Genomic DNA, 15,000 nt, shown 5'->3' with positions numbered 1-15,000 from the left:
GTGCTGCTCAGTGGAGCTGCTGGTCTCACCACACATCATAATGTGCTGCTCAGTGGAGCTGCTGGTCCCACCACACATCATAATGTGCTGCTCAGTGGAGCTGCTGGTCCCACCACACATCATAATGTGCTGCTCAGTGGAGCTGCTGGTCCCACCACACATCATAATGTGCTGCTCAGTGGAGCTGCTGGTCCCACCACACATCATAATGTGCTGCTCAGTGGAGCTGCTGGTCCCACCACACATCATAATGTGCTGCTCAGTGGAGCTGCTGGTCCCACCACACATATCTCACGTCCAACCAAGAGCAAACATGAGAAAGAAAAGACAAAGCAATGTCAAACACGCACTAAGAAATAAAACGTTTTTTTCTGAAACACTTTTGACTTTTGGGTGGAGGAGAAGGCAGGAGGGACCTGCTGCAAACATGGGACCTGCACCACTTATACTCCAACACCTGCGGCCAGTTGCACCAAGTGGTCTTACGACTGGTCTTAAGCTAAGCCGGTCGTAACTTTACGGCCTAACAGCTACGCCGGTTGCACCAACAGGGCGTAAGCCTTTTCCTCACTAAGACCGGTCGTAAATATTACGCCTGGTCAGGAGGAGGCGTAAAGTGCCTGCGCCTGTAAGAAATCTACGTGGTAGTCTATCAGCGGAGACCTGCTGTGATTGAGTCCTCACCGTCCTCATCGTCGTCAAGTCGCCTTCGAAGCATGACGTGCGATTATAACGAACTAGTTGTGTGGCTTAGCCTTCCCAAATGTTGAGGGTCGTTTTTTTAGAATTTAATACATCGAATTGGGAACGTTACATTCAATTTCATTCAGACTGCTTGGCACTCAATCGCCACCATTTTCCCCCGGAGGGAGGGAGGGTGTAGTGACGCACATACAGTAGTGGCCATATGGCACAGTGACGCTCCAAGCAGGTCGCGAGGCACATTTTTGGGCCAATCAGGGGGCATTCCCCGGCAATTCACATGGACGCGCATTGCTACGACCGCCGTAGTTAAGACCAGACGTAAGCCCTGTTGGTGCAACAGGCGTAAATCCACTCTAAAGACTGGTCTTAATAGGAGTGGGCTATACAGAGGTCAAAAACACTTTTTTGGTCATTTTTATTAGGTCTCAGTTTTTTTTATTCCATTTGACCTATCTCAACATGAAATGACAAAATTTTTGGCCTGGGGTTCAAGAAAAAAGTGTGCAGGGCACAAATCCAAGATCACCACCGTTTTCCCCGAAAAATCACATTTTTAGCCATAACTTTGTCATTTTGGGGTCTTTTTACTTCGTTTTAGTGTCTATTTTTGGGGTCAAGCAATCTATTTATGCATCTAGAAATAGTTACAAACCATCAGATATTGAGTTAATACCTTTTTTGACCAAATTTACCTATTTCTTCACCTTAATTAGCATATTTCACTAAACATATGTTCAATTTCAGGGGCATTGCTTAAAACATAACAGTTTTCTCCCAGGCTCTTGAAACTGCCACAGGCACAATCTGCTGCCCGATAGTGTCCTGGATGTCATCAGTGCCATGTGGTCGCTGCCAAATTTAATCTCCGGTACCAACGTGCATCAGGTGATCCACACGGAAGGTTCCGTCCCCATTATCATCCAGGTAAAACCCAATATACCCTCATCCCAAATGACAGCAAGTGATTGGTTGGGCTGGAGCATAGGTTCTTCCTGAGAGATCCCCTCTGCCTTTCTGGCTCCTCCTCCTCACAAGGAAATACCACCTCAGCTTGGTAAGCATCCCCGAGGAGCACAATTAGGTTCTCAATCATCTCTTTCTCTGATAACTCTCTGGTATTGGATCTCTTGCCTCAAGTAAGCCTTCAGCTCAGGTGACTTCATAAGGACAAGTGCCTTCACTTCAGTGAGTAGTGACAGATGCAATAGGGCCTATTACATCTATTAAATAGGCCCTCCATGTTCTTTGCACTTCACAAGAAGTTTTCAACAAAATCATTGGCCCTCACTTTCTTTTGCAGGTTCTCTCTCAACCTCAGTTTCTTCTTCTCTTTCTGTTTGTTACTCCATGTCACCTCCATTGTATCTAGGTGTTTAAGGACAGCTGTGGTTGACTGCTCAACTTCACTGCCATGTCTATCTGTTAGCATAAAGGTCATCTTTGATCCCCTTTGCCTTGAACATCCTATTTGAGTGTTGGGCTGACTGGGAAGCAAAATATCCACACTTGGCCAAGTACCTCTCTGCATTCAGGTTGTTTGTGGGCAGGTGTTTCCGTTGGTCTGCAGTCAGTGTATAGAGAGGAGTGGCTCATGCAGCATCAGGATCAACATCCTAATACTCATGTTTGCACTGCAATTCCACTCCTTTCGCGGCCTGGACACACATCTCTCCAAGAAGAAGGTGATCGAGATCACTTTGTGGAGCATTGTCTTCCATTTTTACATTTTTAGGCTCTCAGCTGTCAGCAAGGTCACTGCAGAGCTTGGGAAGCATGTCAACCAGCAAATCCTGGCTTGCTATCTCAACGCAGTTGAGGAAGGGCATTGTTACCCTGTATGTAAAATTAGCAAGTGCTTTGAATCCTGCTATTATGAAGTCATTCTCAAGGTAAATGTTGCATGCTGGAACAAGAAGATTATTTAGCAGTGTCTCAAGTAGCTGTTTGATGTAGGGAATGCAATCATAGACTGCACCTGCCTGGTATCCAAGTCTAGTAAAGCATCTCTCTTTGTAGAGGCTAAATGACTTGTGTACCCCAGCTTCCTCTAGAATCAAGTCAAACTGTTCTTCTAGGGATGTTGTCTTCCCATCTCCCTCATGTGATTACAGTAATGTTGACTTATGACAGCGGATGGCCTATTTCACAATACAATTCATCATACAGTATTTTGTAGTGAAATAAGTTAAATGTTGTGAAATGTTGGTAATAATTAGCAGTGTAGGGTTGCTATTAATATTATTATGGTATGTCAAATTTAATCTGTTGTCTGTTTTTTCTATAATTTACCAATAAATATTAGGTCTACGGGCATGGTTCAGAATTGAGGTAAAGAAGAGTAAATTTGGTCAAAAGTATGTATTAACTCAATATATGATGGTTTGTGACTACTTCTAGATGCATAGATTGCTTGACCCCAAAAACATAGGGTTAGACACCACAACCAAGTAAAAAGACCCAAAAATTACAAAGTTATGGCTAGAAATGTGATTTTTCAGGGAAAACGGTGGTCATCCTGGATTTGTGCCCTGCACACTTTTTTCTTGGACCTGAAGCCAAAAATGTTGTCATTTCATGTTGAGATAGGGCAAATGGAATACAAAAAAACTGAGACCTAAGCAAAACAAAAAATGACCCATTTATAGCCCACTCCTAGTCTTAACTAAGACCGACGTAGGAGTTACGACCAGGCATAGTTAAGACCAGTTGGTGCAACCGGCCCCTGGGTGTGATGTTTTATTTCTCAACAGCACAACATCTAGCTGATCACCACACTGATCTAAGCAGTCTGTCTGCTCAGTCTTACCTCATCAGATCCTCCACCTTGTCATCCACATCGAGGTCTTCTTCGCTGGTCTCAAATGCGTAGCCTGGCGCCGCCATGCTACCGCTAACCGCAGCGACGGGAAACCGCGGCGGCGGCGACAGCGACAGCTTCCCATTGGTCACAGTGACTAAACCGTTGTGAGCGACTGCTGCCATGGCAACGGGGCGGGCGACCGACACGGGGAGGGGCGGCGGGGAAGGGTCGTAGTTGTTACTGGGCGACGGCGAGTGCCGGCTTTCTGGGAAATTGGTCTGTGTGCCGACGGAGGTGGTGGTGGAGGAGGAAGAGGCGCTGACGGTGCTGGAGGAAGACGGAGGCGGCGGCAGGTAGGGGGCGCTGTGGGCTGCCGACTTGTGTCCGTGCTGCCTGTCCAGCCGCTCCAGGGTGTTGAGGGCGTGGAGGACCTCGGCCCGGGTCATCCCCGTCCGCCTCAACCTCTGGAGGAGGTCGATCTGCTCGATGGTGAACCGAGGCTCCTCACACCGCTGGGACATCTGCAGGAGGGGGACAGGACGTGACAGGAGGGGGGACACCACAACAGTACCATGAGTGCATTAAGTGCATACACACACACACACACACACACACACACACACACACACACACACACACACACACACACACACACACACACACACGATATGAAATGAATGATGAATTGTGTGGTTAGGTGTAGCAGAGCCTGGTGGAGGTCAAGTTTGATACATGGTTTTAATCAAACCACACATATAGTAATTTGAACATGGGTTTAATATGGGTTGTAAACAGTTGATTGGTGGGTTTTTTTTTACTGACATTTTGTCAGTTATACATTAGTGCTGCATGAGTTGGTGAAAACGTGTGGACAACATTGTGATTGTGATATAATGCACAAATTATATCATGAGTCTAGACTTGCTTGGTTATGAAGGAAAATGCACAGATTACTGGTGATTTTGACATGTGTAGTAGGCCTATTTCAACTCAAACATACAAACTTAAACGTCATAAAAATACTCAACTGAAAATAATGTAAAGTACAGTTCAGTGCCAGTAAAAACATTACTGCATTTTTTTTCTTTTGCAGCCTTTTTGGATTATAATTGCACAGTGATTGTGATTAGATTAATTGTGCAGCATTAATTTATATGCAGTACTGCCTTTGTGATATTTCTGTGTGTGTGTGCGTGTGTGTGTGTGTGTGTGTGTGTGTGTGTGTGTGTGTGTGTGTGTGTGTGTGTGTGTCTGTGTGTGTGTGTGGGAGAGAGAGAGGGGAGGAGAGAGAGGGAGAGATGAGAGAGAGAGAGAAATAGGGGGATGAGATAACACACGTGTCTGTAAGCGTTTCTTTTTGATGGAGAGAAAAACAGGCCACAGCAGAGACTCAAAGTCAGCAGCACGCATGTCAACACTTATAGAGAGATATAGGAGGAGTGTGTGTGTGTGTGTGTGTGTGTGTGTGTGTGTGTGTGTGCGTGCGTGTGTGTGTGTGTGTGTGTGTGTGTGTGTGCGTGTGTGTCTTGGAGAAATGCCAAGGAAAATTTCCATCTCAGGCAGCCAAGCTCCATACATACTTTGTGTGTCTGAGGCAGAGGTGGATGAGTCATGGTGTGTACATTCAGACTGATATATAGAAGAAGCGGGTTGATAGCGGGCTGCACAATGATACCACAAATCAGACTATTTGTATTAATATTGTTAATTTGTGATCATGATTAGCAATTACAGTGTTTCCCACCGGATTTAGAGAATTTGTGGGGGTGGACCGCAGACCCCGTAGGGGGGTGCGGGGGCATGCCCCCCCGCGAGATTTTTTTAAACATTTTAAAGTAAAATGCATGAATTTGGTGTACTTTGAGAAAGCTTAAGAGCAAAATTAAAAGGCTAGATCTATGAAGAACATGTCATCATTACTGTGCTGTGGGTTTACAATGACAAACTAAATTTCTCCCTATAGGTCAGGGATACTCAACTTGCTTTGCCACTTTGGTGAAATGATAGAAGGCGAGGGGCCAGTTAATAAACAAACAATATACATTTTTCTGTAGCGGATTGTAGGTTTTTGGGGTGTCAGCCGGAGTTTAGGCTGACAGTGTTGTGCACACCGGATAGTTAGTTAGGTTAAGTTAGTTGGGTTAAGTACATACATAAGTGCCTGGGTAGCGAGCAGATGGCGGTATTTGACAATTTAGCAGCTAAATCATAGATTATTGAAAGATATTCCATATTCCAGACTGAAATGCTATAACAGAAGTATTGGCCAGAATGACATGAATATTTATTGGACACTTATTCAGCGGATATCTTGCATGTTGCGTTCAGGTGCACTGTAAAAAAAAAAATTTTTTTTTTTTTTTTTTTGGTCAACATCTTATTGTGGTGGTCAAAATATTATTGTGGCGGCCCGCCACAAATTCCTTTATGTATGGGAAACACTGAATTACATTTGTCCCGGTTTCGCACCTATATATATATATATATATATATATATATATATATATATATATATATATATATATATATATATATATATGTATATGTTTTCACCTTTTAATTATGAACAGTGCAGTTACTTCTCAAAAGTTCCAACACCTAGAAAGTTTACATTTGTTTCCGTCATCCAGTTCAAACGATCCACCTTTTACAAACTAAAACTATAGGGGTGTAAATCACAAGCTTCATCACGACACGATATATATCTTGATTGTTTTGACAACGATATCACATGATATTTGCTAGTAATATCACAAAGTCTGCCACAAATACGATTTTGATTAGATTCAATTCCTCTGAATGCGATCGATATGATTATTAATTAATACACAGGACAAGATGTTACTATCCCTTGTGCCAAAATCCGAGGAAAAACACATTTAGAAGCCCAATCCAGAATAAAACAAGCTAACAGGCTAACAAACTAATAAACAAGCTTCTGAACGCTAATCTTCTCCCTTTTTGGCTGGCTGGCCTCTCTGCTTTCCTCGGTGCTAGGACCTGCCTCAACATCAGGGGTGCTGATGTCCGGCGAGCTGTGGGTTACTTCCTGTCGCTGGACTTCACCCGACTGACTTGATAAACTTCTTAAGAAATAATTATCAATGCGGGGTCCCTGTGTTCCCTCTACCAAGCACCTCTTCCTGCCTTGATGGATTCTAAGGCCCCTCAAAGTTGTTACCTTCTGCCAGCCACACAAGCAAACCTGACGCTTCTTCCCATCTACATCTGAACTAGTGGCTTCCACTGACATGTTTTCCCTACTCATAGTCAAGTCCGTTCCAGAGTCAATAACCGTGTCAACCATAGGTGAGTCATCTTCCGCCCCCGCTCTCGCAGACTCTAGGGGTGTTTTTTCATAATTCTGTTTCGTAGCAAGTTTGGGTGTAACCAATGGCCTATTGGCCTTGGCTACTGCCACAATGAGCAGCTAACCCATTGCAGCCCCGATGGGGTCTAATCCCTCCTGTCAGCTGTCTTTCCATGCTGTCACTAGGTCTTTATGAGAGTATACCATATGCGCATTTAACACAATCAGTTAGATATTAAAGGCCGGCTTTTCCGTGGGGGATATGAATATATATTAAATCTCACGCCCCTAAGGTTTTCGAATCCGTTGAAATTTTTGAAATTGGAGGTTTACTCACAGAGATATCAACCGAAATCCACTCTGTGTGTGGGGGGGGGGTGGTGCGGGGGCGGGGACTCGAAATACTACATTTCCCACAATGCACTGGGCTCGCGTGGCCTTCGTTTTCATGCCCACCCCTCAGGCATTTGGCTGATATCAAACTCCAGTAGGTGGCGGTAATGCACATATATGTTTGCCAACCGCCATAAAACTCAAAGAAGAAGAAGAAGAAGGCTTCGACAATAAAACATACAGAGAAGAAGAAATAAATCGAAAATAAAATTGCCTCCAAATTGCACCAAATTTAAAAGGTAGTATATATGTCGGGAGATGTCTTCATAAAAAAAAATTCATGCATTTTAAGGCATTTTCGTAGGAGTTACGCGCATCTGATGTTGTAACTATTTTCTGTAAAAATGTGTAAAAACGGGTACATTGCTCAGCGTTGATTTCGTTACTTCAACCCACCTACTACTAGATGTAAAATTTGACGAGCTTTCCAATGCCGCCAGTCCCGTATCTGTCCGTGCTTCCGTTCCCGAGATCGGTCTCTTTGCAAGGAACTATGGGAAGCTAATATTAGCTACAGCAGGCTAGGCGGTTGAAAAAGATGGCTGCCTTTTCGTTTTTGTTGAAGACCTTTGAAGGGGCGTGGAGGACCTCTAGAGGCGGGACCATGGCTCACAACAGTTGTAGTTCATAGGTGCACGACTTCCGCAAGGCGGACTTGGGCCAGATGACGCGAAACGCGGCGGCTGGCCCAAAAAATATGTGAGAGATGCTTGATATCTATAACGGATTCGAAAACCTTAGGGGCGTGAGATTTAATATATATTCATATTCCCCACGGTAAAGCCTTCCTTTAACTCACACAAAGATTAAATATGATTTGACGATTTTTTTTCTCTGATTTCCCTCATCATTTTCTCCACAATTGTACTTGGCCAATTTCCCCCCGCTGCCCGGGTCGCTGCTGCCGTAGACTAGCACCATGCTTCCTCCAACACATGCGCAGTTTTCTAGCCGCTCGCCCACTTCTTTTCACCTGACAGTGGGGAGCTTCATCGGCAGCACGTGGGAGGATTAAGCTATTCCCACCAGTTCCCTTCCGCCCTGACTAGGCGCCCTGACCGACCAGAGGAGGCGCGCGCTAGTGCTGGCAATTTTATTTCTGAGCTCTCCCAGACAATTAAATGAAAAACAATCTATTCTTTTGAATAAAACTAGAACGACCGCAACGCGGACTTATGCCTCCGCCATTAGTTCATTCTTGAGTCCAAGTGGATGTTGGAGCCAAATTGGAAGAAATTGCATCAAGGCGTTTCTTTGCAGAATTGGATATTTGAGCCAAATGTGAAGAAATTTAGTCAATGTGTTACTGAGATATGGCGTTACTGAGCTTGAAAATGGCATTTGTTAGGTCACTGTGACCTTGACCTTTGACCTTTGATAACCAAAATGGAATCAGTTCATCCTTGAGCCTAAGTGAATGTTTAAGGCGAATCTGATGAAATTCCGTCCAGGCGTTCCTCAGATATCGCGTTAACAAGCTTGAAAATGGCGTTTGAGAGGTCACAGTGACCTTGACCTTTGACCACCGACCACCAAAATCTAATCAGATCATCCTTGAGCCTAAGTGAATGTTTAAGGCGAATCTGATGAAATTCCATCCAGGCGTTCCTCAGATATCGCGTTAACAAGCTTGAAAATGGCGTTCGAGAGGTCACAGTGACCTTGACCTTTGACCTTTGACTACCAAAATCTAATCAGATCATCCTTGAGCCTAAGTGAATGTTTAAGGCGAATCTGATGAAATTCCGTCCAGGCGTTCCTCAGATATCGCGTTAACAAGCTTGAAAACGGCGTTGGAGAGGTCACAGTGACCTTGACCTTTGACCTTTGACCACCAAAATCTAATCAGATCATCCTTGAGCCTAAGTGAATGTTTAAGGCGAATCTGATGAAATTCCGTCCAGGCGTTCCTCAGATATCGCGTTAACAAGCTTGAAAATGGCGTTCGAGAGGTCACAGTGACCTTGACCTTTGACCTTTGACCACCAAAATCTAATCAGATCATCCTTGAGCCTAAGTGAATGTTTAAGGCGAATCTGATGAAATTCCGTCCAGGCGTTCCTCAGATATCGCGTTAACAAGCTTGAAAATGGCGTTCGAGAGGTCACAGTGACCTTGACCTTTGACCACCAAAATCTAATCAGATCATCCTTGAGCCTAAGTGAATGTTTAAGGCGAATCTGATGAAATTCCATCAAGGCGTTCCTCAGATATGGTGTTAACAAACATCCGTACGGACGGACGGACGGACATCCGTACGGACGGCCGGCCGTATGTACGTACGTACGTACGGACGGACAACCTGGATTCATAATGCCTTCGGCCTGGCTTCGCCGGCGGAGGCATAAAAATAGACCTGTTGTTCGCTATAAACTTAAGTGGCACATTTCTCATGTTCAAGTGCAATAAGTGTTTAAAAATGTGGCCCCAGGGCCATATATATATATATATATATATATATATATATATATATATATATATATATATATATATATATATACATATATATTATATTGGGAGACTATAACAAGTTACATCAAGTTACATCGGGGTGGGAAACTAACTTTTATCCAACTAGCACAGCTTAAAATTTAAGCGTCAGGTTATTTAAGCCTTAAATAACCTGACGCTGCCAGATGGATGAGTTTGTTCACATTTGTTTCACAACCAACATCCATCTGGGTTCGGCCAAGCTACATTGCTGAAGAGGGCGGTCACTTTTTTCAAGCTACTAGGCAGGTGATTGGATGGACCGTCTGTCTGTCACCGTCTGGGCTTGCCAACGCCAACCAATCAGATCGACTTCCCTTCATGACGTAGCAGCGTGTGACTTGCGTGATAGGCTAACGGCTAGCCATTCACTAGCCTTACAGCTAGCTGATGGCTGCTAATAAGTTCTCCCAGCCTAGCAACGGTCTGAAGGCTATCTCCCCAAATTCTACAACAATGTCTTGTTTACTAACGTTCATAGTTGATAACGTTACAGCAATACAGTTACGGTTTCGTACTCACTGTAAGATCAAGTGTTTAACGTTTATGTTAGCTTATTGTTTTGAATAGAATGTTTGACATTAGCCTCGGTAGCCGCCGCCATGTTGAATAGTGAAAGAGCTACAAACGCACAGGCGCCTCCCGGTGGCGTCACACCCGGTCTCGCCTAAAGCCCGCCCGTAGCTCACGCTGATTGGTTCGCCTGGGTGGCGGCCGATTTAAACTCCAATCTTGAGCCGGGTCCAGACGGAGGTGGGATTGTGAATTTGTGGAACAATGCCGCCCCCATCTGGCGGAGTCAGGCTACAGCTTAAAGGCCCTGACGTAGCGAAAACACTTGAAAGGACTAGCGTGGCAACTAGATGCCGACTGGTACGAACGTCACCGGCTCACGTCTCCTGTGTCGGGCGCAAAAAAGCTGCATTTGAGCACACCGCAAAACACGACAGCAACTATCACGTTCTGTACGTTCTGTACGTTCTGTACGTTCTGTACGTACTGTACATTCTGTACGTTCTGTACGTTCTGTACGTTCTGTACGTTCTGTACGTTCTGCGCCTGCGTGAGACCTGATTCACCAAACATTCATATTAGAGAGTATAGCGTTTGCCTACCATTTTGCTCACTTAAACGGCTTTGTAATATAGCTATTAGCTACTTCCAATTGAGAATATGTCTGGTAAAAAGTTGCAAATGGCACTGGCGTACGTCAGCGCCCTCGTCTGGTCTCTTGCTGAAGGGAAGAGGCGGAGGGGGGGAAATAAGGAGAAACCACATTAGAGACTCAAAGGCACGTCATGAATTTGTTTTTGAATTATCAGGTTAGATAAGTTGGAAATTGAGTGGGGAGTTTTGTGTGCCGTCTCTCCTGCTTCGCTACCCCTGCCAGTGACCAGCCAATCAGAGTGATGTCTCTACCCCTGACCAGCCAATCAGAGTGATGTCTCTACCCCTGACCAGCCAATCAGAGTGATGTCTCTACCCCTGACCAGCCAATCAGAGTGATGTCTCTACCCCTGACCAGCCAATCACAAGTGATTTCTCTACCCCTGACCAGCCAATCAGAGTGATGTCTCTACCCCTGACCAGCCAATCAGAGTGATTTCTCTACCCCTGACCAGCCAATCACGAGTGATTTCTCTACCCCTGACCAGCCAATCAGAGTGATTTCTCTCACCAATGACCTGACGCCGATTCAACATGTTGAATGAGCCAGAAAAGCCGTCGTCAAAGCAGACTCGAGCCAACGGGGTGCGGGACGCACCACAAATACTAGAAGGACAGTCGCCCAGACATGGCCGACAGACCCCCCATGACACGGCTTGGTGTGTCACGACCATTCCTTTATTCACATCCATTTGGGATTATGATGAAGAGACCTTGGCCGCTGGTGAGAGAAGTTAGTTTCAAGTCTACAACACAATAACAGTGACTAACAGCAGCCAAACTCGCTTTGCTCGCCATCAGATTGCAATCAGATTGTGCTTGACCACTTGAAATGCCAGGTGTAAACGCCCGTCGCCCCCAAGACACATTGAATAAGGATTGCAATCTGATCGGCCAAACCACCTCCGGAGGTGGTCAGGGATGCATTGTGTACACATTGAACACAAGTGTAAATGCAATGTGTCCTCTCAATCTGGATACAGCAACTGTATGCGGATTGAGAGGACAACCATTTGGGGTGTTAATAAGTTATCTGGAAAATGAAAAACGCATGTTAACGCCAGGTGTAAATGAAATCCGGCTAATGTGATCAAACACAATCTGATGGCAGAAAATGCGTGTTAACGCCAGGTGTAAATGGGCTGTGTGTGTTATGTGTGATTCTTCCTCCTGACCAATGTTTCAGAAGCTGGTCTGCACACTGCACATGATGGGAGAGAGACACAGGCAGGCAGTCAAATAATACTGACTGACTGTCTGGCACTGGTCGACTCCTTGAGCTCAGCACAAACTGCAGGAGGAGAATGGGTATGTATGCAAGCAGTTTAGCGGCAGTGCCCTTGGAAAATAGTTTCCAACAATCCAACTTGCCATTTTCAGCGTGTAGCAACGAGCTAGCGTGTAGGTTTCTGCCGTTAGCTTGCTAGCTAGTTAGCGTTGTTGTTTTCACTGAGGCGGCAGGCCACTGTTTACAGCGACACACAGGGAGGAGGGAGTGGAATGATTGACATGGTCGGAGCCAATGACAGAGTTTGTAATAAGCCGGGAGCGGACATCCGGCAGCGACTGAAACAGTCGCTCCAATGGGAGAGAAGCTGTAGAGCAGGGGAGGGCTTATGCCAGCAGCCTGTTTCCGTGCAGCCAGACTCCTCTCACGGAAAGGGAGGGCAGCTTGGCCAGCAGCGAGACTACTGCTGAAGTGTCCTTGAGCAAGACAAGCTGGCTCTACCATCTCCAGAGTTGACCCTGGCCTGTCTGAGCTCTGTGGAGGGAGGACGGTTTTCCTCCAGGTAGCACAACAGACTCTTCAGCTGACTCTACTCTATCATCACCCACACTCCCACCATCACATCATCAAGTTTGTTCCTGAACACCACACCACATATGGACGACCAGGCTGCTGTCTCTCTCTGACTGTTTACTTTGTTCTTTTTCTTTCTTTTCTTTTTTTAGTCTATTAACCCAATGTATCAGTCCAAATCACAACCAACTACAGAAACAGAGGAGGTAGAAGTTGAGTCCCGGTTCAGGCAGATACAGGCAGAGGCAGAGAGCACAAAGACACGACTAGACTAGGCAACTTGTCGGCTAACTGGTAACTCCTGCCGAACCAGCTGACATGAGACCAGGTCCAGATACACTGTGGTAGCAAGACCATCTGCTCCAGCCCGGACACAGGCAGGCAACACTGTTGTGTCAAACCCCGTTTACGATCTGTAACGTTAACGTTACTGTTGTCACTCACTCTTATTGTAAACACATTCATAAACATAACGTTACCCGGGGTAGCACGAGATGAAAGATTAGGGGCCACTCTCCAATTCGGCATATAAGATACAACACACCAAACAACACTGATTACAACAAAACAACTTTTAGTGCTCCTCCGCCTGTGGAAAACGTGTACGTGTGTGTGGGGCGACAGCGTTCAATGTGAACACATTCTAGAAGTTGCCCTTTGGTTGTAATGTAATTACGCTAAGTGCGTCTTGTGGATCATATCTATGCCGAATGGTAGAATGGCTCGTAACCATATTCACAATCTGATTCATATTTCAGGGCTATGTACGCTCGCCGATCAGTCAAAGGACATTGAAGTAGCTGATTAGTCAAAGCCGTCTAGCTGGTATCGGTCTGGAGATAAGAGACTAGAGGAGGGAGCGTATCTATCGGGTTAGCAGAGGTTTGGAGCAGCCAGCAGGAGTTGAAGCTGCAGGACTGTTCTTACCTTTAATCTCGCAGTCTGAGAGCCTGCACAGATGTTATGGAACCATGGATCTGCTGCCCCGGAGGCGCCGGCGAAACACGGACACGCTCACTTTCCCCCGAAATGTCTCCTCTGGTTCTAATTGGCTTTCATTTCACAGGCAGACTGATTCGCCTTTTGTCCGACAGACAGGCGCCATGTTGACACGATGACGCAAAGCACGAGGGGTGTTGTAGTTTTTCCCGAAGTTTAGTTTAGTTTAGTAGTTTAGTTGGAAACGTACACAAACTGTGAGGTGAGTTTTATGTCTATGGAGGAAATAATAATAATAATAATAATAATAATAATAATAATAATAATAATAATAATAATAATAATAATAATAATAATAAATATAATATAGACGGTTTTCACGGAATGGTCAGTCCTGCACTTGAATGTTTGTTTTTTCTTTTATGTCCATAGCAAACACTGCAACAGGAAGTGAGCGGGGGTTCAATTTAGAATGTTTTTGTTCTCAAGTTAAAACCGTCTATAGCCGCAAGCGGCCTGATGATCTCACAATGCCTATGACATCAACACTCAATCACTGATGACATCACTCACTAATGACATCACAATGAAGTCACAATGTCTATGATATCATCAAAAATCTCACTGGCTAAAAACAATCATCTCAACAGAAAAAAAGACTGTGTGCATGTTTTTCTCCCGTCAACCAGCAGGGGGTGCACAAATCACCGTGACGTCACCATGTAAACAAATTTACTTCCGGGTACCACTTGGGGAAGGCGGCAGGTTTAAATGTGCGTGTTGTCAAATAAATGCTGTCAAACCCTCTCGTTGTTTTCGGCCGACTACTTTCAATTTAAATGGTTAAACGGTTGGTAAACATGCTTGTCCGACGTATCTAGCCTTTCTTCTGTGTTTGTTTTATGTAGTGTTAGCTAGCTAATAACGTTTGTTTGTCTGTCAAACTCGCTGTTTTTTTGCAGACTCGTTAACGTTACAGACAGAGCTACTGACGCCACGTTAATTTAATTTAGCTTCAAGTCTACTCTGGTCTGGTCCAACAGGTAAATTAGCTAGTCTGGTCTCCACTAACGTTAGTGAAAGTGTTGTTATGAATGATATTAAACAACAACACAACACGGACGAACCATTTTTGTCTTCTTTGTCTGTTTTTGTCTTCAACACGTCAGTTTGTGCCGTCCACTGCCATTATAATGTGTGGACCTCAGGGGTACCCGGAAGTAAATGTAAACATCCCCGCTGATTTGGTCTATTGGTCAATGGAGAGAGTCTTTGATGTGGTGGAACAGTTTAAGTACCTTGGTGTTTGTTGTCTTTGATTCAAATCTCACTTTTAAGGAACATGTCAAGAAAATCTCAAACATCATCGAATTCAACCTGTGAAATGTCCGTCAC

At 44.9% G+C, this 15,000-nt stretch overlaps 1 protein-coding gene across 1 annotated transcript in view; it reads right to left on the bottom strand.

Annotated features, from left to right (window-relative positions):
- The window catches only part of LOC310771852 (homeobox-containing protein 1-like), a gene marked incomplete at its 3' end in the record, with an annotated part of 29,933 nt that extends 16,206 nt beyond the window's left edge, over nucleotides 1-13,727 (bottom strand). Inside the window, exons 1-2 of the mRNA XM_083664361.1 lie at nucleotides 13,594-13,727; nucleotides 3,512-4,026 (exon numbers count right to left, since the gene is read on the bottom strand). Of these exons, the coding sequence (XP_083520487.1) occupies nucleotides 3,512-4,026 (515 nt within the window). The remainder of the gene's footprint in view (nucleotides 1-3,511; nucleotides 4,027-13,593) is intronic.
- Nucleotides 13,728-15,000: the final 1,273 nt, after the last annotated feature.

This window comes from Poromitra crassiceps (genome assembly GCF_964638095.1).
Source record: "Poromitra crassiceps genome assembly, contig: HAP1_SCAFFOLD_1381, whole genome shotgun sequence".
NCBI classification, from domain to species: domain Eukaryota; kingdom Metazoa; phylum Chordata; class Actinopteri; order Beryciformes; family Melamphaidae; genus Poromitra; species Poromitra crassiceps.
The sequence above is the reverse complement of the archived record's forward strand: the minus strand, read 5'-3'. Positions and strand labels throughout refer to the sequence as shown.